The 22,680-nt window shown below is 46.9% G+C and overlaps 2 protein-coding genes across 2 annotated transcripts; both read right to left on the bottom strand.

The window, feature by feature from the left end:
* Positions 1–2,377: 2,377 nt before the first annotated feature.
* LOC146187389 (uncharacterized) lies at positions 2,378–5,734 on the bottom strand. The gene is made up of 2 exons (XM_084608200.1): positions 5,114–5,734; positions 2,378–4,022 (listed from the first exon to the last, which is right to left on the bottom strand). The coding sequence occupies exons 1-2, from the start codon at positions 5,732–5,734 to the stop codon at positions 2,562–2,564; spliced, it is 2,082 nt and encodes a 693-aa protein (XP_084464326.1). The 3' UTR covers positions 2,378–2,561.
* Positions 5,735–5,821: 87 nt separating this feature from the next.
* LOC146187388 (uncharacterized) lies at positions 5,822–19,060 on the bottom strand. The gene is made up of 2 exons (XM_084608199.1): positions 19,042–19,060; positions 5,822–6,471 (listed from the first exon to the last, which is right to left on the bottom strand). Exons 1-2 carry the CDS (start codon positions 19,058–19,060, stop codon positions 5,822–5,824), a joined length of 669 nt encoding a protein of 222 aa, XP_084464325.1.
* Positions 19,061–22,680: the final 3,620 nt, after the last annotated feature.

Below are 22,680 nucleotides of genomic sequence, written 5' to 3'. Positions count from 1 at the left end.
CAAAAAAGAGGCAGTGCAGCTGGTGTTCAGTACCGATAAAGAAAAAGCTGCCCAGCCTAGTTAGCTGTGGACAAGGGCTGGAGTGGTACCAGTGTTGAGAACGATCTGATTGGCAGAAAAGCCTCCTTTGAGGGATATTCGCCCCTTCATTCTTAATTTGTAACTTACTGCAGTGGATCTGATAGCTCCGGAAGTTTTCTTTCTTTTTTTTCATCAATTTTCTCCGCCCTCTAGGGGTTGTACAGAATAACAGATGCACAACCCATGCCAGCTCCCTCATTTTACAATGCTTTCATGCCAGAACGTTGGCAGTGGTATTCAGACCTTGTTTGGTTTTTTTTTTTTTCAATCCCTTTTCTCCATGCATAATAACAGGCTTTTATTTCTTTTTTATTTCTGAAAACCAACTATCTCAGCAGTTAACTTCCTTCTTTTTATACCAGCAGAATGTGAAGAGCAGCACCGTGTGCAACACTGAATTTTATTCTCTCTTTTTTTTTTTGCTGTGCCTTCTGTACTCCTCGCAAGCTGTTTGAGCATTACAAAAGGTAAGGGCAGTTTGTGCCATCATGGCTGATTCATGCTGCCCTTATCTTTTGTAGTGCTGCAAACAGCTTTTCATATGGAATATAGTGGTTGGTATGTACAATGACAGGGATGCAAACCTTTTGCTCCTTCCTTTTTTTCCTTATGGTGCCTTCTAGTGTTTCTTGTAGAGTGATGTATGACCCTTACCTGCTACCTTTTCCTTAGTGCTTTTTAGTTCTGATAGTAGAATGTAACTATGACAGGCATGCAGCCATCACATTTTTTTTCAGTGCATTCCAGTCATGCTAACAGGAACAGCAGCAGTGAAGCAGTCTTGGCTTCTTTTTTTTTTGCAGTGTAGATTTTTTAATCGATTTGATGTCATGCCTAATGCTCAAGTGTTTATGCAGTTTCTACAAGATGTATGTATGACCAGCATTCAGTTGGTGACATGCATGCACATATAGTATTATGAAATGCAACACTGGTGATGATGGTACTTTGTGAAAGCACCTTTTTCTGTATACTGAAGCTTTTTCATTCGAATTTGTTGCTTTGTTTTATTTTGTACAAACATTATGCAGATAGTTCGTTCAACCACTCAACCAGTTTTGTACACTTTTGCATACCTATCCCTGTTTATTTCTAGTCATTTCCTGTTCTTGTTTGGAGTATGGATGTTTTCATTGTTTTTGTAAACAGATCATTTTAAGCTTGGAGAGAACTGCATTATTATTTTGTCATTTTCATACCACTTGTAGTGTCTAGTTTCTGTGCTTTTAACTTCGTAGTGCATTGTTGAAAAAAAGCAAACATATGATTTCCACATTTTGTTTCCTAGCACCTTTTGCAGTTATTGCCGAATCTCTCAAAGAGCACCCAACCATGGCTGTCCACCGTGCAGTGTGGCATGTTTTGTAACAAAGAATGTGTACAGATCTCACTTAGTGTTCGCAGTTTTAATGTCTGTGAGAATGAATGACAATGTGCATCATTCTTTACATGTCATGTGTTCATGAGTTGGCTCTTTCTGGTGTTTTCTTCCTTGGTACAATATTAGGCTTCAGAGAACCACATTTTTTCATTTGAATACTGTTGCTTGTGGCTTTCCTTGCTTTTAACATGCGTGAGATTATTTAAGTCGCCTATTTGCAATGTATAATGTTGAGGAAATTAAAGAGTTCTGTAGTTTACTCATGTCATTTTGTAGCATTGGGTGCAGTTACTACCAAACTTTCCAAAGAGCACCTGATGGCCATTAACAGTGAAATGTGGCACGCTTTGTAATAAAAAACATACAGTTCTCATTACTAGACAGCAGTTGTAGTGTGTGAGAATTAATGATTTACAATTGTACATCAGTTTAGCTTGCATCATAACTGAATGTGTGAAAGAGCACTGTGGGTGTGTGACGGCAATTCAGCTTTAGTTGTAGTAGCATCTGATGAGACTATATTTTATGTCTGGCAGTGGTGTTGAAAACCTCTGCAACTACATAAGCATTTCAGACAGCTTTGCGAGAAATGGCAGGGAGTAAATAATTTAGAGCATTGCAGGAGATTCTAGAGCTCATTTTAGACATTCAGAATCTATTTTGATTTCTAGATGATGACTTGCAAAACGTCTTGCAGCTTAAAAAAGTGGGTGCATTAGCTGAGCTAGAAGGCAGCTACAAGATGTACCAAGATGAATAAAAACGTCTTTCATATCTTGTCAAAGCATCTTTTAAATGGCTATCAGCTGTCTTGGGTGCCACTTCAGATGTCTATAAGGTGACTTGTTTATCTTGGGCAAGATGCCTTATGTATCGAAATGTGTGTCGCACTAAGGATAGAGGCAACTACATGGTTGCAGGAACAAGAAGAACAAGAAGGGTTTATTAGCACGCCCTTTTATAGGCGATGGAGGGAGGCGGGGCAGTAGCAGTGCTAAGCGTACAGTTTGCGGTAGCACTGATAAGACTGCGCTGACACGATAAGGCATACAGCGCATGCCCGATACATCCTCCGAGGGGTAATGAAAACAACAAATGTTCAAGCTATTTGATTAAAAGCAGCGTCGTACTGAAGACGTTGCGGTGGCTTCACTGTACGTGCCGACCTCCTTGGAACTGGTGTCGGTCCAGGCAAAGCTAGTGGAATATGGTTTCCAGAGCCTCCGAGCACCGGGCTGTCGGTGGCGGACTGTTGCTGAGGAGAGTCAGCAGATGTTCGTATTGTGGCACCAGGCGAGATATTTCGAGCAGATTGTCCGGGGTTATCTGGTTCACGCTCGGACGAACCGCTGTCGTCGTCACTAGTGTCTGCTGCACACCTCTCACGGGTTTGCAGAAGATGCCTCCTGTTGCGCCTAAACACCCGATGATCCTCTGTTTGCACTTTGTAGGACCTGGGAGCCGCAGTGCCAACGACAGTACCTTTCTTTGACCATGTCTTGTCCCGGATCCTCACGACAGAACCTTCAGCTAAAGGTGGCAGAGGCTTTCCGCCACTCTTCTGATGGTGCTTCTTGACCACAGTTGTCTGCACAGCGCCAAAATCTGGAAGATTAGCTCTCAAGCACCTGCCCTGAAGAAGTTCTCCAGGTGATCGGCCGTCCTCTAGTGGCGTACAGCGGTAGGCCAGCAGACCTAGCCAGAAGTCTTCCTGTGAATGTTCACATTTCTTCATGATCCGCTTTACCACCTGAACACCTTTCTCTGCAAGTTCATTGGATTGCGGGTAGCGGGGGCTCGATGTGACGTGAGCGAAATCGTATGCTCTTGCAAAGGCTACGAACTCGTGACTGGCAAATTGTGGCCCGTTATCGGTGCACACTTCAAGCGGTACGCCATACCTCGCGAACATGGCACTGAGTGCAGCGATTGCCGTCCTCGCAGTAGTGTCCACAAGTTTCTCGACTTCTGGAAAGTTAGAAAACGCGTCAAACGCCAGGATGTACGAGCTTCCCCCAAAAGAAAAAATATCAACACCAACGCGATACCACGCGCATCGAGGGACTGGTCGCATCAGTAGTGGTTCTTGCGCTTGCTTGTAAGCGAATTCGCGACAAGTCGGGCAACCCTTGATCAATACACTGATTTCACTGCTGAGACCAGGCCAAAAAACAAGACGACGGGCTCTTTCTTTGCATTTCTGTAGTCCCAAATGCCCGGCATGAATTCTTGCTAAAATGCCTCGCCGCATGCATTTTGGTATCACAACTTTCTTGCCTTTTAGCAATATACCATTTACGACGGAAAGCTCAGACGAAAATGGTTTAAGTTCCCCGTCGACATTGTTGCCAGTTGCCAGGCAAGAAATGACTGCCTGGAGGTAGTCATCGCGGGCAGTTTCATTTGCCAGCTGTTCACGTGTTGCATCCGTCACCATGTAGCCCAAGGCGGCAACTGCATGTACCTCCACGTCGTCAGTGGCGCCAGTGGTGTCGTCTTGAGCGGCCGGAGATGATCGTGACAGCATGTCTGCCAAAACGAGGTGCTTTCCTGGGACATACTGCAATACAAAGTCGTATTTCAGAAGTTTTAAAAAAAAACCTTTGGAGGCGGGGGGGGCATGTCACAAATTCCTTTTGCAGCTATAGATAGTAGAGGTTTATGATCTGTCTCAATGAAAATCTTCTGTCCGTAAATGAACTGGTAAAACTTGTCGCAGCCAAAAGAAATGCTAAGCGCCTCTTTTTCAATCTGAGCATAACGCTGCTCAGCTTGCGTGAGCACACGAGATGCATAAGCCACTGGCCGCCATTGGCCGTTATGGCACTGCAAAAGGGCTGAGCCAACGCCATCTTTGGATGCGTCGCAAGTTATCTTAGATTCTTTTCGGGGATCAAAGATGGCTAAAACGGGAGTCGTGCTCAAAATCTGTACGACACTTTTCCACTCCCTCATGTGGTTTTCAGTCCACTCGAACTCTGAGTGCGACTTGATAAGTGCTCGCAGCAGCGCGGTTCGCTCAGACAGGCGCGGAACGTATTTGCCAAAATAATTCAACACACCGAGCATGCGCTGAACATCGGATTTGTTCTTGGGCCCTGGCGTTTGCAGCAAACTTTGCACAAGCTTTGGGTTTGGCGAGATGCCATTGCGTGTGATGATATCGCCTAGGAACTGCACTTGGGTGGCGCAAAACTTGCATTTTTCTGCGTTGAACGTTAGGCCGGCTTTTTCAGCTGCTTTCATTACTGCAACTAGTCTCTGGTCATGCTCTTGTTTGGTTTCGCCCCACACCAAAATATCATCGATGTAAACGTGTACACCGGGAAGGCCATCGAAGACTTCACTCATCCGCTTTTGAAAAACTTCGGGAGCAGATGAGATACCGAAAGGCAGCCGGAGATAACGGTATCTTCCAAAGGGTGTAGAAAACGTGCATATTTTGGACGTCTTTTCGTCGAGTGGTATCTGGTGAAAACCCGAATTTGCGTCCAAACAGCTGAAATAGGCTGCGCCGGCCAATTCCCCTTTCATGTCCTCACGCTTTGTGAGCTGGTAGTGCTGCCGTTTTACGTGCTCGTTTATTTTCCTTGGGTCCATGCAAACCCTAAGTTTGCCATCCCTTTTCTTAACCAAAACCAATGGGCTTACCCAGTCTGTCGGGCCATCCTGTTTGACGATGACGCCTGCACGCTCCATTCTATGCAGCTCCTCCCGAAGTGGTTGTCGCAGCGACAGGGGAACCCGTCGGGCTGGTTGAACAACTGGAATCGCAGATGGTTGTATGACCATGCTGTACGGTTGCTTCAGGCAGCCTAGCCCCTGAAAGACATTTTTGAAATCCTTGAGCGCTTGGTACTCCGAAGCATTTACAGTAGCCACCGTGCGATGGACAAGTCCCAGAGCTTCGCTTGCATCTAGTCCCAGAATGGCTTGACGGCCGTTCTTTACAACAAAGAACTTCACAGTGGCGGAAGCGTTACCGATAGTTACTTCCTGTGTCGTTGTTCCGAAGTGAGTTATGACACCCCCCGTGTAAGCTCTCAGCACCGCACTTGTGGGCGTTAACTGCTGCGACTCCCTAGTCTTGCGGTACGTAGAGAATGGTAACAGACTGGCCTGGGACCCGGTGTCTACTTTGAAGCAAATATTTCTTCCGGCAACTTGTGCTTCCACTACCCAGTCTTTGCTGCTTCCTCTTTCAGTTCCTACTTCTAGAATGTCAAAGTTGTCATCGCTGCTGTCTTTACTAACTTGTTCAACTTTAGACATTCCTTCACAGCAAACCGCGAAGTGGTGAAGTTTTCGACACTCATGGCACTTTTTCCCGTAGGCTGGGCACTGTCTGGGTCTGTGCCGTCAGTTGCACTTTTTGTAACGGTACTGCTTCCTGCAGTCATCATCACTTTTGCTTCGCGATGGTGGCGCGTGCCTTGACACAGCATCGACCAGGTCGTCCGTGGCTTTCCAGACCTCGTTTCGTTGTGCGAGAGACTCTGCTACCTTGCAGAATTCTTCAGCTTTCAGCAACGTTAAAGACTTCTCTCGAAGCATTTTCCCGCGCAGCTCTGAGTTATTCGTGCCAAACACGATCTGATCCCTGATTAGCGAATCACGCTGATCTCCGAAATTACATTGCGCGGCTTGCTTTTTGAGGTCCCGGACAAACTTCTCAAAAGGTTCTCCATCTGCCTGCTTCCTGGAGCGAAACACATAACGTTCGTGAACTTCGTTGCTCACCTCGGCACAGTAGGTCTCAAATTTTCCAACCAGCGTTGCGTAATCGTCCTTGCTTTCGGCTGCCTCGAACTTGAAAGTGTTGAAGACGTCGAGCGCTTCATCGCCGGCTATGCTCAGCAGGAGTGCGGCTTTTGCAGAATCGCTGCGAGGTTGCTCCTTCGTTGCGGTCGCCTGCAGGAACAGGTCGAATTTCTGCTTGAAGTGCTTCCAATTCTCAGAGAGCTGGCCGGTCAGTTGCAAAGGTGGCGTGGCCTTTAGAAGTTCCACAGCTGTCGCAGGATCCCACTTCTGACACCATGTATCGAAATGTGCGTCGCACTAAGGATAGAGGCAACTACATGGTTGCAGGAACAAGAAGAACAAGAAGGGTTTATTAGCACGCCCTTTTATAGGCGATGGAGGGAGGCGGGGCAGTAGCAGTACTAAGCGTACAGTTTGCGGTAGCACTGATAAGACTGCGCTGACACGATAAGGCAGACAGCGCATGCCCGATACACCTTATAGCTCATGAGAACATGTGGGGAGAACGGCGAATTCGATTATGTCCAAGGCACCAGTAATGACGACACGAGTAGTGCAGACTGCTGTCGGCTGTATACTGTGAGCGGATGCAGTACGAAGCGATACTCCCACGTGCACACTTGCGGAGGAAACGGCATAGACAGATACAGTGGCACCAGTGTCAACGAGCGCAAGACTACGAACACCTTCAACGATGGCAGCAATACCATTAGCGGGAGGAAGACGAGCTCTTTGAAATTCTGCTGAATACACAGTTCGTGCCTCGGGAAATGCGGTGGTTAGCTTTCCGGCTGGGTAGCGGGTCGACGGCGCATTGGCGAAATGGAGCGACGACGTGGTGAAGGCGAACAACGAGGGAGGAAGTCCGGAGGATCCAAAGACACGATGGGACTGGGAACTGGGGGCCAAATAGGTTGGCGTAGGCTCTGCAGGAAAGGCCATAGATAAGCGGCGCCGGCAGTAGCGTGCAGTGTGACCAGGGATGCCGCGGTGATACCAAATAGGTCTGTTATCTGAAGTGCTCCATGGAGATGATGTCTGAGGGAAAGGGGAGCAAAAGCTGTTGCTGCCGAGCGCACATGGGGCGAATCATAGGCATATGCTGGCGCAGGAGGTGAACTTGAAGCAACTTCGGCATACGTGCTACTCAGTACCTGAGCAGGAGTCGGCACGAATACTGGAGCGTAACTAACTTAGCGGAGCAACGCTAGAAGATGGAATTGTAGGCGCAGAGAACGGAAGTGGTGTTGCGACCGGAGCTGGTTGAGGACCGGAATTAGGGACGACTTCTGAGACATGTTGCTGGATTGCACGACGAAGCTCCAGAGCAAGGTCACATGGTGACTCCTTAACAGACGGCTGCAGAGACAGTTGTCGCGCGACCTCCTCACGTATATAAGCCTTGATGTCTTCGGATAGGCTAGATGACTCCCTCTCCGCGGCTAGTCCAGCGAGAGAAGCATCAGGCGGGGGGCGAATAAAGCAGGTTCCTTGCAGAGCTTGTCATAGCTTTGGCGAAGGTCGTAGACTTTTTTTGATGTAGTGGGGCCCTTGGCGATGAGCATATTGAAAGCGCCGTCATAGATTCCCGTGAGGAAATGACGTGTTTTATCGGCCTCAGTCATGGTCGGGCTAACGCGGCGACACAAATCAACAATGTCCTCACTGTACCTGGTGAACGTTTCACCGGTCAGCTGCGCTCGCGATCGAAGACGCTGTTACGCGCGAAGTTTGCGGATGGCGGGGAGTCCGAAGACCTCAGAAAATTTGGTTTTGAAGTTACCCCATGTGGTAACGTCCGACTCGTGGTTTCTAAACCACAGATTAACTACATCGCTCAAGTAAAAGGTGATTTGTTAATTGTCCCAGCTTAGCAAGGGCTTCACCGATCGCGGGTTGTATTCCCGAAGCAGTTGACTATCGGTTACAGTTTTTAGATTTATTGATTCAGTTCGGTAAGGATCATGTTTGTTGGGAATACAACTCGGGATCGGTGATGCCCTTGCTAAGCTCCAATTCGGACATTCCAAATTAATGAAGAATGGGATGATCAACACATGCTTGTTAAATGCGTTGAAGAAATCTTGCTACCATGGCATGGGCAAGAGTTTTGAAAGACAAGGGACAAGAATTGCAAAAACCGGTTATCGGGAGTCGATTATTAATGAGGCCAGTTGCGGGTACTGAAGAGCCCTGAAGGAACGCTCAGACAGAAATCCCTGCTCAGCATGGGTGAGAAGAAGAGGAAGGTTGCGATGGTACCGTATGTGCACAGAATTTCACATGGCCTCAAAAATGTAGGCAAGAGGTATGGTGTTGACGTCGCATTGACCGCCCCGCTCAAGATGAAGAGGATTTGCCCGGCTATTCAAAGAGAAAGAGAATCGAAGAAGCACGAATGGGGGGGGGGGGGGGGAACATACAGACCCATTTGTTGGATGCAAGACTGTTGTTATGTACATGCTTCCACTCTCTTGTGGAGCCTGTTATATAGGACAAACAGGACACAGTATTAACAAGAGACTACTGGAACACCGGAACAACTTGGAAAGAGGCAATGACAAAACATATTTGGTCTCGCATTGCCATTCATGGGAAACAATGAAGAAGGAGAAGAAGTGTACTCCTATGTTAGACCAGGTTAGGACTTTGTATCGCCACAAAGAAAAGATGACGAGAGAGATAGTTGAGTCACATTTTATTCCAACGGACAATAAGTGTGTCAGCAAGATTCCTCTTGCTCTTTAAAGCAAAGAGATGTCTTTTTTGAGTGACTTTTTGTGCAGCAGGTGACCCCAGGGGTTGTTTCACGTGATTGTTTCGTTTTCGTTATATTTGTTTTTATCTGGGCCTTGAAGTAAAGGCTTAGGCATAGTTGTGAGTCAGCGCTTTTATTGTGGCTTCCTTTTATCTTGTCCTGTGTCTTCTTGTTCGCGCTGTTTAAATTAACAATGGATGTTTACCAACTCGCCCAACAAAGTATCTTGGCCAGCCAGGTAGATGTAATATTTTTAGATTTCAGGAAAGCATTTGTCCTTTTTTCACACTCCAAATTGACTGAAAAGCTTCGATTAATTAACCTTCCTTGTTTCATTGTTAATTGGGTTTCAGCATACCTCACTAACCCAAAACGGTTTGTTAGTATCGATACTTACCATTCCAATGAACTTCCACTTACCTCATGTGTCCCTCGGGGTAGTGTTTTAGGGCCTTTATTATTCTTAATTTATATTAATGACATTGCCAGCGTTGTCACAGAACCAGTTCAAATAAAACTGCTGGTTGATGATTGTGTATTGTTCACTGAGGTAAAGAGTTGCAGTGATAAGATAACCCTAAACAATAAACTTCAAAACCTTCTTTCTTGGTGTAATCATTGGAACATGGAGGTAAATGCTAACGAAACAGTTTGCATCAAGATAACTAAAAACATAAATAGCCTAACTTTTCCTTACACCCTTCTATCTGAACCACTAACCGAAATACAAATATCTTGGCGTCACAATAACTCATAACCTGGACTGGAACATTCACATTTCTAACGTATGTGACCCAGCCTTTCATAAACTCTGTCGTCTACGTCATAAACTAAAACAAGCTGCCGCTGAAACTAAACTTTTAGCCTATACACATCAATAATAAGACCCAAACTGGAGTATGCCTGCGTAGTGTGGGATCCTTACACAAAAATGAACATTGCTGCACAACAAAGAATACAGCGTAAAGCAATCAGATTTATTTTTTCGAAGTACCGTATGACTGATTTCCCGACAGCAATAATGAGGCAACATGGCATACAAGCATTGGAAATAAGAAGAAAAATACAACGGCTGAAATTTCTTTTTTCTTCTTAAAAATAATCTCGCCATCACTCCTAAGCTTTCTGTAACGCCAATAGCAGCACGCCGAGCACGTCATCGTCATTCTGACTCTCTGACTCCCTATAATGCCAGAACTAAAATTCTTAAGTATTATTTTTTCCCACGCACTATAACTGATTGAAATAATTTACCTCAGTCGCTACTAAACAGTACTGATCCCATTGGCCGTATAAATTACTGATTTCATTTTCTTGTGAATTAGTAATTACTCAAATTGATATTTGTGTTATATTCCTTCTCATTGCCTAAACTATACTCATGGTCGCTTTATACATTTATTATTCGCTTTTTTGTTGCGGGAATTGTTTTGTTACTGAGCGAGTGTTCCTTTTACCCATTTTGTTCTCGCAGCTGGTATCCTGCATTGGTATTGTGTACACTATTAATTTGGTCCTTTTTTTCTTACGTCGGCTAATGTAATTACTCTTTACTTTGTATGACCCTACTGCCTGGGCCGCAATGAGGCCTGCAGTCCCTCGGTCCCTGTATGCGCGTGTCAGCGCGGACAGAAACACGCGTGAAGAAGGCACGTCCTCAAATGCAGAAGGGAACGCATCATAAATAAAAATAAACTGCTCTCTGAATAACACATACGGTTTGTCTTAGATGTTCAGGATCGCCTATGCTAACCTCCAGTATGTTTATCGTTCACTAGTTGATTGATTAGTAAATACAAATTATTTATTTATTTTTTAAATATTGGCCTGAGAGAAAAAGTGTCACTGCAGAAGTTATAGAAGTCGAAAAACAGACAGCTACGTTGTTTCCCTCCTTCATGGATCACTGCCTTGTCGTGGCGGAGAGGCTTGCGAAACTCAATGAAGTCGTGAGCTCTGCTGTGTAGGGCCTCCCAAGATAGACAGGTCACCGCAGAGAGTTCTGACAAAATGTGATTCACTGGAGAAGGAAATGGAAACCCACTCCAGTATTTTCGGCCAAGAAAACCATATGGCCAGTACCATTAATGATATGGTGCCGGACGTTGAGCCCCCCAGGTTGGAAGGCGTCCCACATGTTACTGGGGATGAACAAAGGGCGATTCCTAGTAGCTCCTGGACGAATGAAGCGGCTGGGCTAAAGCCAAAAGGACGCTCAGTTGTGGATGTGTCGGGAAGCGACGGGAAAGTCCGATGTTGCAAGGAGATATATCACATAGCAACATGGAATGTAAGATCTATGACGCAAGGAAAACTGGATGTCGTCAAGCGAGAAATGAACAGATTGAACATTGATATCTTAGGTACCAGCGAGCTCAAGTGAACCGGAATGGGAGAATTTAACTCCGGCGACCATTATGTATTTTTCTGTGGGCACGAGTCCAAGAGAAGGAATGGGGTCGCTCTCACCGTAAACAGAAGAATGGGCAAAGCAGTGCTAGGGTACAACCCTGTCGCGTTCGGTCCCTGGCCGGACGCCGAGCGCGGCCGGGCAGCGGGCAGGAAGGAACTGAGACTTGCCCCGATCCCGGCACGATAACAACAACCCTTTATTTCACGCGAACAGCATCTTATATAGCAAGCACACATGTGACCAGTGACGTCACGGACAGACAATGTTTCAGACGCGGCACAGGCGATATCAGCCCATCCCCCCTTTTCTCTGAAAAGATACACTGGCATTTGCAACAAAATTAGCAGTGCCACCAACAAAGGATGAACACTTTTTAATGGATGCAGCCAATGCTCAAAACAAAATAACAGTCAGTCATTGAACCCATATCGGTCTGGCGGTCGGACATGACGGCCAAATCGTGTTCTATATCTAGGAGGGCTAGTTTGTGGTAAGGGGGTATTAGATTGATCGGCAGGTGCCTTCGGTTTAGATGGATTAGTTTCCTGTTCCATTTCTACCCGACTATCATATGCCCGCGGAAACTCATAGCTACCTCCTTCTTCCTCGCAGTCATTCTGCTGGGAAACAAAGCGAACCAGGAATTTCCTGTTTCTTTCTAGAACTACACCCGTAGAAGTTCTAACTACATACGACCTCGGACGTTGTGCAGGACGTAAGACTCGCGCTTTCACTTTGCAGTCTGTCACCCATACTTCCGCTCCTGGTTTGAGGACTGGCAGTGGAAGAGCCCTATGACGACTATTGAAGTACCTACGCTGCCGCTGTCGGATGGTTACATCGCGATCTCTGAAATTTTTCAGGCTCACCTTCTGGGGCAGAAGGCTCTTTAGGGAGGGACAGGGACTGTTGTGCGTAGCCGCCTGCCCATCAGAAGCTCTGCAGGGCTTTTTCCCAGTGGCCCCGGGGTGTCCCTGTACGCTAGCAGCGAAAGATAGGGGTCCTTAGCTTTTATAATCAGCCGTTTAATTTTATGGACCATCCTTTCTACTTCCCCATTTGCCTGAGGGTATCTGGTCCCCTTCATGGATCACTGCCTTGTCGTGGCGGAGGGGCTTGCGAAACTCAATGAAGTCGTGAGCTCTGCTGTGTAGGGCCACCCAAGATAGACAGGTCACGGCAGAGAGTTCTGACAAAATGTGATTCACTGGAGAAGGTAATGGCAACCCACTCCAGTATTTCCTGCCAAGAAAACCCTATGGCCAGTCACAATACCATTATCGATATGGCGCCGGAAGATGAGCCCCCCAGGTTGGAAGGCGTCCCACATGTTACTGGGGATGAACAAAGGGCGATTCCTAGTAGCTCCAGGACGAATGAAGCGGCTGGGCTAAAGCCAAAAGGACGCTCAGTTGTGGATGTGTCGGGAAGCGACCGGAAAGTCCGATGTTGCAAGGAGATATATCACATAGCAACATGGAATGTAAGATCTATGACGCAAGGTAAACTGGATATCGTCAAGCGAGAAATGGACAGATTGAACATTGATATCTTGGGTATCAGCGAGCTCAAGTGGACCGGAATGGGAGAATTTAACTCCGGCGACCATTATGTCTTTTATTGTGGCCACGAATCCAAGAGAAGGAATGGGGTCGCTCTCATAGTAAACAGAAGAATGGGCAAAGCAGTGCTAGGGTACAACCCCAAAAACGACCGAATGATTTCACTTCGGATCCAAGGTCACCCTTTCAACATAACAGTTATCCAAGTCTATGCACCGACCACTGCTGCTGAAGAAGCTGACGTTGAGAGATTTTATGTGGACCTACAATGCCTTTTAGACCGCACCCCATCATCAGACGTCGTTTTTCTCATAGGAGACTGGAATGCTAAGGTCGGGAGTGAAGAAATATCCGGAATTACAGGCAAGTTCGGTCTTGGTGAGCCAAATGAAGCTGGGCAGAGGCTAGTAGAGTTCTGTCAAGAAAACAACCTGACCATAGCGAATACTCATTTTCAACAGCACAAGAGGCGCCTGTACACATGAATTTAACCGGACGGTCTGTACAGGAATCATATCGATTATATTATTTGCCGGCAGAGATGGAGAAGTGCTATACAAGCAGTAAAAACAAGGCCTGGGGCCGATTGTGGCACCGATCATCAGCTTCTTGTTGCCAAAATTAAGCTTCGATTGAGGAAAACGCAGAAAACTAGAAGGCCTTTCAGGTATGATCTGGATCAGATTCCATTAGAATATGCTGTGGAAGTGAGGAATCGATTTCAAGAATTAGATCTAGAAGACAAAGAGCCCGAAGAGATGTGGACTGATGTTCGTGATATAATACAAGAAGTTGCTACTAAGGTAGTTCCAAAGCAAAAGAAATGCAAAAAAGCAAACTGGTTATCTGAAGAGGCTTTGCAAATAGCTGAGGAAAGGAGAATGGCAAAAGGTATGGGGGAAAGAGAAAGATACAAGGTTCTCAATGCGGATTTTCAGAAAATAGCAAGGAGAGATAAGAATGCCTTCCTGAACATACAGTGTCAAGCAGTTGAGGACAACAGCCAATTAAGGAACACAAGAGCTCTGTATAAGACAATCAAAGATATCAAAGGAAGCTTCTGTGCTAAGCTGGGCGTGATAAAGGACAAACGAGGCAAGGACCTCACTGAAGCCTCAGAGATAAAGAAGAGGTGGCAGGAATACACAGAAGAACTGTACAAGAAGGACCCGGATGTGCAAGCCCAACATAGGACGGTTGTGATTACTGATCTCGAGCCGGGCATCCTGAAGAGTGAAGTTGAATGGGCCTTAGCCAGCCTTGCTAAGAACAAAGCTAGCGGAATTGATGGTATTCCAGCTGAGTTGCTTCAAAACCTCAACCACGACGCTGTTAACACACTGCATACATTATGTCAAAAGATTTGGACAACCCTGCAGTGGCCACAGGATTGGAGGAGGTCAGTTTACATCCCCATTCCAAAGAAAGGCAGTGCCAAAGATTGTTCCAACTACCGCACGATCGCGCTTATTTCGCATGCTAGCAAGGTGATGTTAAAAATCCTGCAAGGTAGGCTGCAGCAGTATGTGGATCGGGAGCTTCCGGACGTGCAAGCTGGGTTTCGCAAGGGCAGAGGAACTAGAGACCAAATTGCCAACCTTCGCTGGATCATGGAAAAAGCAAGAGAGTTCCAGAAACCTATTTACTTCTGCTTTATTGATTATGCGAAAGCGTTTGACTGCGTAGATCACAGCAGATTGTGGCAAGCTCTCCAAGAGATGGGAGTTCCAATTCACCTCATCTGTCTCCTCAGGAACCTTTATGAAGGGCAAGAGGCCACAGTCAGAACTGGTCATGGTCTTACTGATTGGTTTCCGATTGAGAAAGGGGTGAGGCAAGGCTGCATACTGTCGCCCTGCCTATTTAACCTATATGCAGAGTGCATCATGAGGAAGGCCGGTCTGGACGAGTCTTCAGCTGGAGTGAAGATTGCTGGAAAACGTATCAACAACCTTAGATATGCGGATGATACCACTTTAATGGCAGAAAGTGAAGTGGAACTCAAGAGACTTCTGATGCGCGTACAAGAAGAGAGTGAGAAGTTTGGGCTTAAACTGAACATTAAAAAGACGAAGATCATGGCGTCTTGCCCTATCAAGTCCTGGAGCATCAATGGACAAGAAGTGGAAGCTGTGACAGATTTTCTGTTCTTGGGCGCCAAGATTACCTCGGAAGGAGACTGCAGCCATGAAATTAGGAGACGCCTGCTTCTGGGAAAGAGAGCAATGGTTAGCCTTGACCGCCTAGTAAAGAGCAGAGACATTAGTCTGTCAACCAAGATCCGTATCACCCGTGCTATGGTCTTTCCAGTTGTGATGTATGGATGCGAGAGTTGGACTGTGAAAAAGGCTGACCGCCGAAGAATTGAAGCGTTTGAATTGTGGTGCTGGCGAAGACTCTTAAGAGTTCCTTGGACTGCCAGAAGATCAAATCAGTCGATATTGTCGACCATAAACCCTGACTGCTCATTGGAGGGTCAAATTCTAAAGTTAAAGCTCAGCTACTTTGGTCATCTGATGAGAAGAGAGGAGTCGCTGGAGAAAGATTTGATGTTGGGAAAGGTTGAGGGTCGCCGGAGAAGGGGTAGGCAGCGAACGCGATGGTTAGATGGCATTCTCGAGGCATTGCAGATGAAGCTATGTGATGTTAAGAAGATAGTGAGAGACCGGAAAGCGTGGCGTGACATGGTCCATAGGGTCACGAAGAGTCGGACACGACTGAACGCCTGAACTGAACTGAACTGATCTGGGGAAGCCAGTGCTTCACAGTGCGGAAGCCATAGTCGCGAGCAAAAAACTGGAATTCCTGATATACAAATTGTGTTCCATTATCCGAGATGACAACCTCTGGTATGCTATGTCTTGCAAAGAAACTTTTGAGGTGCATAATGACAGTGACACTTTTTGTCGAAGATAGCAAGGCTACCTCTGGGTATCTAGAAAAATAATCTACTACCACCAAATACCATTTTCCCTCAATATGGCAGAGATCAGCACCTAGCTTTTGCCAAGGACGCTGTGGAGTGGTTGTCGGAATCATTGGTTCCGACTTTTGTTGCCTGTGTTCCGCGCACACTGGGCAATCAGTTACCAACGCTCTCAGCTGGCAACTCAATCCAGGCCACCATACGGACTCTTTGGCTCGAGCTCTGCATTTCTCGATTCCTTGGTGACTCTCGTGCAAGCGCCTCAAGACCTCTGCGCGTAATTTTTGTGGAATCACCAGCCGCACACCTTTGAGTAGCACGCCTTCAGCGACTGTCAGCGTTGCTCTTTCCTGCCAGTATGGACGCAAGACCATCGACAGCGATGAGAACTTGGGCCAGCCTTCCAGGCTGAATTTTGTGAGAGCTTGACAGACTTCATCCGCTGCTTGTTCAGCTTTGACTCGTTCAAAAAGGTTAGCCTCGACGGCATTTGTCAAACAGCCCGAAACGAATTTTGCGACTTCGCCAACACTCAGCGCATGAGCATCAATTTGGTTTCCCTGAATCGGGGCTCTAGACAATACATATGCAGTACCGAGGCTCTTACCCGGGACATGCACAACCGTAAAGCTGAACCGCATAAGTCTCATGCGAAAGCGCTGAATACGAGGAGGCAAAACATCTAAAGGTGAATTTCCTAACAACGTTACAAGTGGTTTGTGGTCGGTTTCAAACAAACTTTCAAGACCTTTGATGTACCCTTCGAATCGTTCTGCCGCCCAAGTCATTGCCAACGCTTCCTTCTCAATCTGAGAGTATCTGGTTTCGGCAGGCGTCAACGAGCGTGACGCAAATGCAACAGGTCTTTTTTCATTGTTTGGTTGAACTTGTATCAATACGCCCCCAAACCGAATGATGACGCGTCAGCGGAAAGAATCGTAGGGTACTTTACATCATAGTTAGCCATGACGCGCTTCGAAGAGATAACGTCTTTGACGTACGACAGCGCTTGCTCTTGGGCTGGTCCCCACGTCCATTCGGAACCCTTCAAAAGCAAGTGACGTAAAGGCGCCGTTTTCGAAGCCAAATCTGGTATGAATCTTGCCAGATGATTAGCCATACCGAGCATCCGTCGAACGTCAGACACGTTAGCTGGCGTCGCCAGTTCTTTGATAGCACGAACTTTTTCAGGATTCGGCTTGATGCCATCTTTACTAAGCACACAGCCAAGAAATTTTATCTCAGTTACCCCAAAGGCACACTCTTTTTTGTTTAGCGTAACACCAGCACTGGCGAGACGATCTAAAGTTAGACGCAGGCGTTCGTCATGTTGAGCCTTGTCGTTACCAAAAATGAGCACATCATCCATTAGGTTTACCACGCCTGGGATTCCTTCAAGTATCTGCGACATTTTCCTCTGAAAAATCTGGGGTGCCGACGTTATTTCAAACGGCAGTCTTTGAAAACAGTATCGCCCAACTGGCGTTATGAACGTAGTTAACAACTGGCATTCGGGCGACAACTTAATCTGAAAGAAGCCAGAGTTGGCGTCCAACTTCGAAAACACAGACGCACCACCTAAAAGACCGAGGCTATCATCCACAGTCGGCATGACATAGCGTTCGCGAAGTACACTTTTGTTTAATTGAGTCAAGTCAACGCAAATACGAACCGCTCCAGATGGTTTGAGTACTGGCACAATTCCTGCACACCATTCTGTTGGTTCTTCTACTTTGCGGATCACGCCATCTCGCTCCATACGCTCGAGCTCTTGCTTAACTCGCTCACGCAAGGGTAAGGCTATGCGACGCGCAACATGAATTGCAAAAGGTGTCGAGTTCGGCTTTAGTGTAATTTTGTATTCTCCTTTTATCGCTCCTATACCACTGAAAAGCTGCGGGTAGGAAGCTTCGACGGCTGTTGCGCTACTGACCGAGTCCGCAAATTTAATAACTTCCAGAGCTTCAAGCGCTGGGAGACCCAAAAGTACGGAGCGTAATGGTGAGACCACGTACACAATTTGCTGTACAGCGTTTTGTTTCCACTGGATAGTGGCATGAAACTTTCCCAAAACATTCAGTGGTTCACTCGACGGGCCTGTTAGGATTAGGTCGCACTTTTCTAGCCTGGTAGGTAAACCGGGAAACTTCGAGGGCACAACAGAAACTTCGGCACCGGAATCAACTTTAGCGAACGCCGGAGTGCCGTTAATGACGACCTGTACATACCGAGAATTAGAGTACTCCCCGTTCACTACGCCAACGAAGAACGCCGCCTTGTCCATATGGAGAGACGAAAGCTGTACCTTCTTTCCATCACGTGCACCTTTTTTTCGACATACAGCTGCGAAGTGTCCGGAACAACCGCAGTAGTTGCATTTGGCTGCTTTTGCCGGGCACGAGGCTCTGGGGTGCGTTCCTTGACCGCAGTTGGGGCATGACCCGGGGGTGCCTGGTCGGTAGGACTGGACTCTGGGACGAGGACCTTGTATTCCAGATGAATAGTTCTTTGACGAGCTGTCCGAGTGCTGTCCTGAAGAATACTTTCTGGGCTGTCCTTGGTTGCGGACCGCGTCAAGATTGCCGGTCGCCGTTACCAAGGGTTCGTCGCCGGTTTCTCGCAGTTGCAGCTGCTGTCGTTGGACGGTCTCCTTTAAACGCGCTTTTGCCGAAGCACTGGGGAGAGTCAAATTCGCATCCATTTGAAGCGACTCAGAGAGCTTAGCGTCCCTGATGCCGACCACGAACCTGTCGCGAATCATGCGTTCCTTTTCCTTGTAGACGCACCGGTTCGCCATCGTGTGCAACGCGGTAACGAATTGGTCGACGGACTCTCCAGGTTTGTGAGTGCGACGGTGAAAGCACGCGCTCTCATAAACAAGGTTCCTTGCGGCGACGAAGTGCTCGTCGAACTTCTTTTTGACGACTTCGTATTGCTTCTGTTCTTATTCGGGTAATGAAAAAGTAGAGAAGATTTCTCTTGCTTGCCTGCCCATCGTATAAAGTAGCGTCCGGACCTGCGCTTCTTCATTCCGCTAATTTAGGCCAGAGGCGAAGCGGTAGTCATCAAAGAGTTGGATCCAAGAAGGCCATTCGGACGTCCGGTCGAAGTCAAACCTTGGCGGAGCTGGAACCGCGAACATTCTGTGGGAGAGCTTGCCTGTGTTGTCCTCTGACATGGCGCCCGTTGAGAAGTTAAGGCAACGCCTATCAAACGCCAGAGGATCCCACTTCTGACACCATGTCGCGTTCAGTCCCTGGCCGGACGCCGAGCGCGGCCGTGTAGCGTTTGGTCCCTTGCCGGACGCCGAGCGCGGCCGGGCAGCGGGCAGGAAGGAGCTGAGACTTGCCCCGATCCCGGCACGATAACAACAACCCTTTATTTCACGCGAACAGCATCTTATATAGCAAGCACACATGTGACCAGTGACGTCACGGACAGACAATGTTTCAGCCGCGGCACAGGCGCTATCAGCACAAACCCCATAAACGACCGAATGATTTCACTTCGGATCCAAGGTCACGCTTTCAACATAACAGTTAGCCGACGTCGAGAGATTTTATGCGGACCTACAATGCCTTTTAGACCGCACCCCATCATCAAGACATCGTTTTTCTCATAGGAGACTGGAATGCTAAGGTCGGGAGTCAAGAAATATCCGGAATTACAGGCAATTTCGGTCTTGGTGAACCAAATGAAGCTGGGCAGAGGCTAGTAGAGTTTTGTCAAGAAAACAACCTGACCATAGCGAATACTAATTTTCAACAGCACAAGAGGCGCCTGTACACATGGACTTAACCGGACGGTCTGTACAGAAATCAGATCGATTATATTCTTTGCCGGCAGAGATGGAGAAGCGCTATAAAAGCAGTAAAAACAAGGCCTGGGGCCGATTGTGGCACTGATAATCAGCTTCTTGTTGCCAAAATTAAGCTTCGATTGAGGAAAACACAGAAAACTAGAAGGCCTTTCAGGTATGATCTGGATCAAATTCCATTAGAATATGCTGTGGAAGTGAGGAATCGATTTCAAGAGTTAGATTTAGAAGACACAGAGCCCGAAGAGATGTGGACTGATGTTCGTGATATAATGCAAGAAGTTGCTACTAAGGTAGTTCCAAATCAAAAGAAATGCAAGAAAGCAAACTGGTTATCTGGAGAGGCTTTGGAAATAGCTGAGGAAAGGAGGATGGCAAAAGTTATGGGGAAAAGAGAAAGATACAAGGTTCTCAATGGTGATTTTCAGAAAAAAGCAAGGAAAAAAAAGAATGCCTTCCTGAACATACACTGCCAAGCAGTTGAGGACAACCGCCAATTGAGGAACACAAGAGCTCTGTCTAAGACAAACAAAGATATCAAAGAAAGCTTCTGTGCTAAGCTGGGCGTGATAAAGGACAAACGAGGCAAGGACCTCACTGAAGCCTCAGAGATAAAGAAGAGGTGGAAGGAATACACAGAAAAACTGTACAAGAAGAACCCCAATGTGCAAACCCAACATAAGATGGTTGTGATTACTTATCTCGAGCCGGGCATCCTCAAGAGTGAAGTTGAATGGGCCTTAGCTAGCCTTGCTAAGAACAAAGCTAGCGGAATTGATCGCATTCCAGCTGAGTTGCTTCAGAACCTCAACCATGACGCATTCTGCATTTGGAAGAAGATTTGGACAACCCTACAGTGGCCACAGGATTGGAGGAGATCAGTTTACATCCCCATTCCAAAGAAAGGCAATGCCAAAGATTGTTCCAACTACCGCACGATCGCGCTTATTTCGCATGTTAGCAAGGCGATGTTAAAAATCCTCCAAGGTAGGCTGCAGCAGTATGTGGATCGGGAGCTTCCGGACGTGCAAGCTGGGTTTCGCAAGGGCAGAGGCACTAGAGACTAAATTGCCAACCTTCGCTGGATCATGGAAAAAGCAAGAGAGTTCCAGAAACCCATCTACTTCTACTTTATTGATTATGCGAAAGCGTTTGACTGCGTAGTTCACAGCAGATTGTGGCAAGCTCTCGAAGAGATGGGAGTTCCAATTCACCTCATCTGTCTCCTCAGGAACCTGTATGAAGGGCAAGAGGCCACATTTAGAACTAGGCATTGTCTTACTTGTTGGTTTCCGATTGAGAAAGGTGTGAGGCAAGGCTGCATACTGTCGCCCTGCCTATTTAATCTATATGCAGAGTGCATGAGGAAGGCCGGTCTGGACGAGACTTCAGCTGGAGTGAAGATTGCTGGAAAATGTATCAACAACCTTAGATATGCGGATGATACCACTTTAATGGCAGAAAGTGAAGTGGAACTCAAGAGACTTCTGATGCGCGTACAAGTAGAGAGTGAGAAGTTCGGGCTTAAACTGAACATTAAAAAGACAAATATCATGGCGTCTTGCCCTATCAAGTCCTGGAGCATCAAGGAACAAGAAGTGGAAGCTGTGACAGATTTTCTCTTCTTGGGCTCCAAGATTACCTCGGAAGGAGACTGCAGCCATGAAATTAGGAGACGCCTGCTTCTGGGAAAGAGAGCAATGGTTAGCCTTGACCGCCTAGTAAAGAGCAGAGACATTAGTCTGCCAACCAAGGTCCGTATAACGCGTGCTATGGTCTTTCCAGTTGTGATGTATGGATGCGAGAGTTGGACTGTGAAAAAGGCTGACCGCCGAAGAATTGACGCGTTTGCATTGTGGTGCTGGCGAAGACTCTTGAGAGTTCCTTGGACTGCCAGAAGATCAAATCAGTCGATATTGTCGTTCATAAACCCTGACTGCTCATTGGAGGGTCAAATTCTAAAGTTAAAGCTCAGCTACTTTGGACATCTGATGAGAAGAGAGGAGTCGCTGGAGAAAGATTTGATGTTGGGGAAGGTTGAGGGTCGCCGGAGAAGGGGTAGGCAGCGAACGCGATGGTTAGATGGCATCCTCGAGGCACTGCAGATGAAGTTATGTGATATTAGGAAGATAGTGAGAGACCGGAAAGCGTGGCGTGACATGGTCCATAGGGTCACGAAGAATCGGACAAGACTGAACGACTGAACTGACGTTTCCATCAAGCCGCCCTATTTATACCTTCACAAATGCTATCACGTGGCCAGCTGTTATTTTAAATCATTCGCCAAGTGCGTACAACCAGCTTTATCGTTGAGAGCACGGCCCAGAAAAGCACGTTTTGTAATTTCGGACATGTTTCAATTTTTTAAAGTGACGCCGCAGTGCAAGGAAGTTTGCTTTTCTTCATTGCGCCAGATCCCGTTTTCGGTTGGTAAAAATATCACTTTACGTAACGCTAGTTTGATGGAAACAACATAGCATTCCGTTTCTCGAGATCAACTCTTGCCTTGACACTCTTTCTCTCAGGCTAATAGCTAAAGAAACGGCTAATTATTCTTTACTAATTAATCGTAGTGAACGAAAAGATACAGGAGGTTAGCATAGGATCTCTGAATTTATTTCACTGGGCTAGGCCAAACCGTAATTTTTAAAAACTTGGTCCAAGTTAGCTTTCTACACCATGCCCTGGAGGTATTTCCTTTTTGGAATGTTCTCGCGGCGGATGGAGTCCACTCAAGTTTCAGGGTCGTGTCAATCATTGCTTGGCACATTTATGGCCTCATCTTCAACTGCCTGCAACACGAGCTGATACAATATCAAGACCACCTGTGCTCGCAGGATAGTTTCACCCGGTCCTCCGATGAGCACCACACCCGAGTAGCTTCCAGCTACTCGGAGGTTTTACATAGCAACCATGAAGAGGCTTCGCTACTCGGCACCCCATCATTCCTCACAATCGCAGAATCGCACCGCCCAACGGAG

Source organism: Amblyomma maculatum, chromosome 6 (assembly GCF_055883805.1).
Source record: "Amblyomma maculatum isolate TAMU_Amacu chromosome 6, ASM5588380v1, whole genome shotgun sequence".
NCBI lineage: Eukaryota > Metazoa > Arthropoda > Arachnida > Ixodida > Ixodidae > Amblyomma > Amblyomma maculatum.
The sequence above is the reverse complement of the archived record's forward strand: the minus strand, read 5'-3'. Positions and strand labels throughout refer to the sequence as shown.

Bases quoted from the DNA above. Each gene is read 5' to 3' on its own strand.
- LOC146187389 (XM_084608200.1), bottom strand. From the start codon at position 5,734: ATGTCTAAAGTTGAACAAGTTAGTAAAGACAGCAGCGATGACAACTTT. The intron at 4,023-5,113 runs GTAAGCCCATTG...TTTGTATTGCAG, and splicing joins AGGATGGCCCGACAGACTGG to TATGTCCCAGGAAAGCACCT.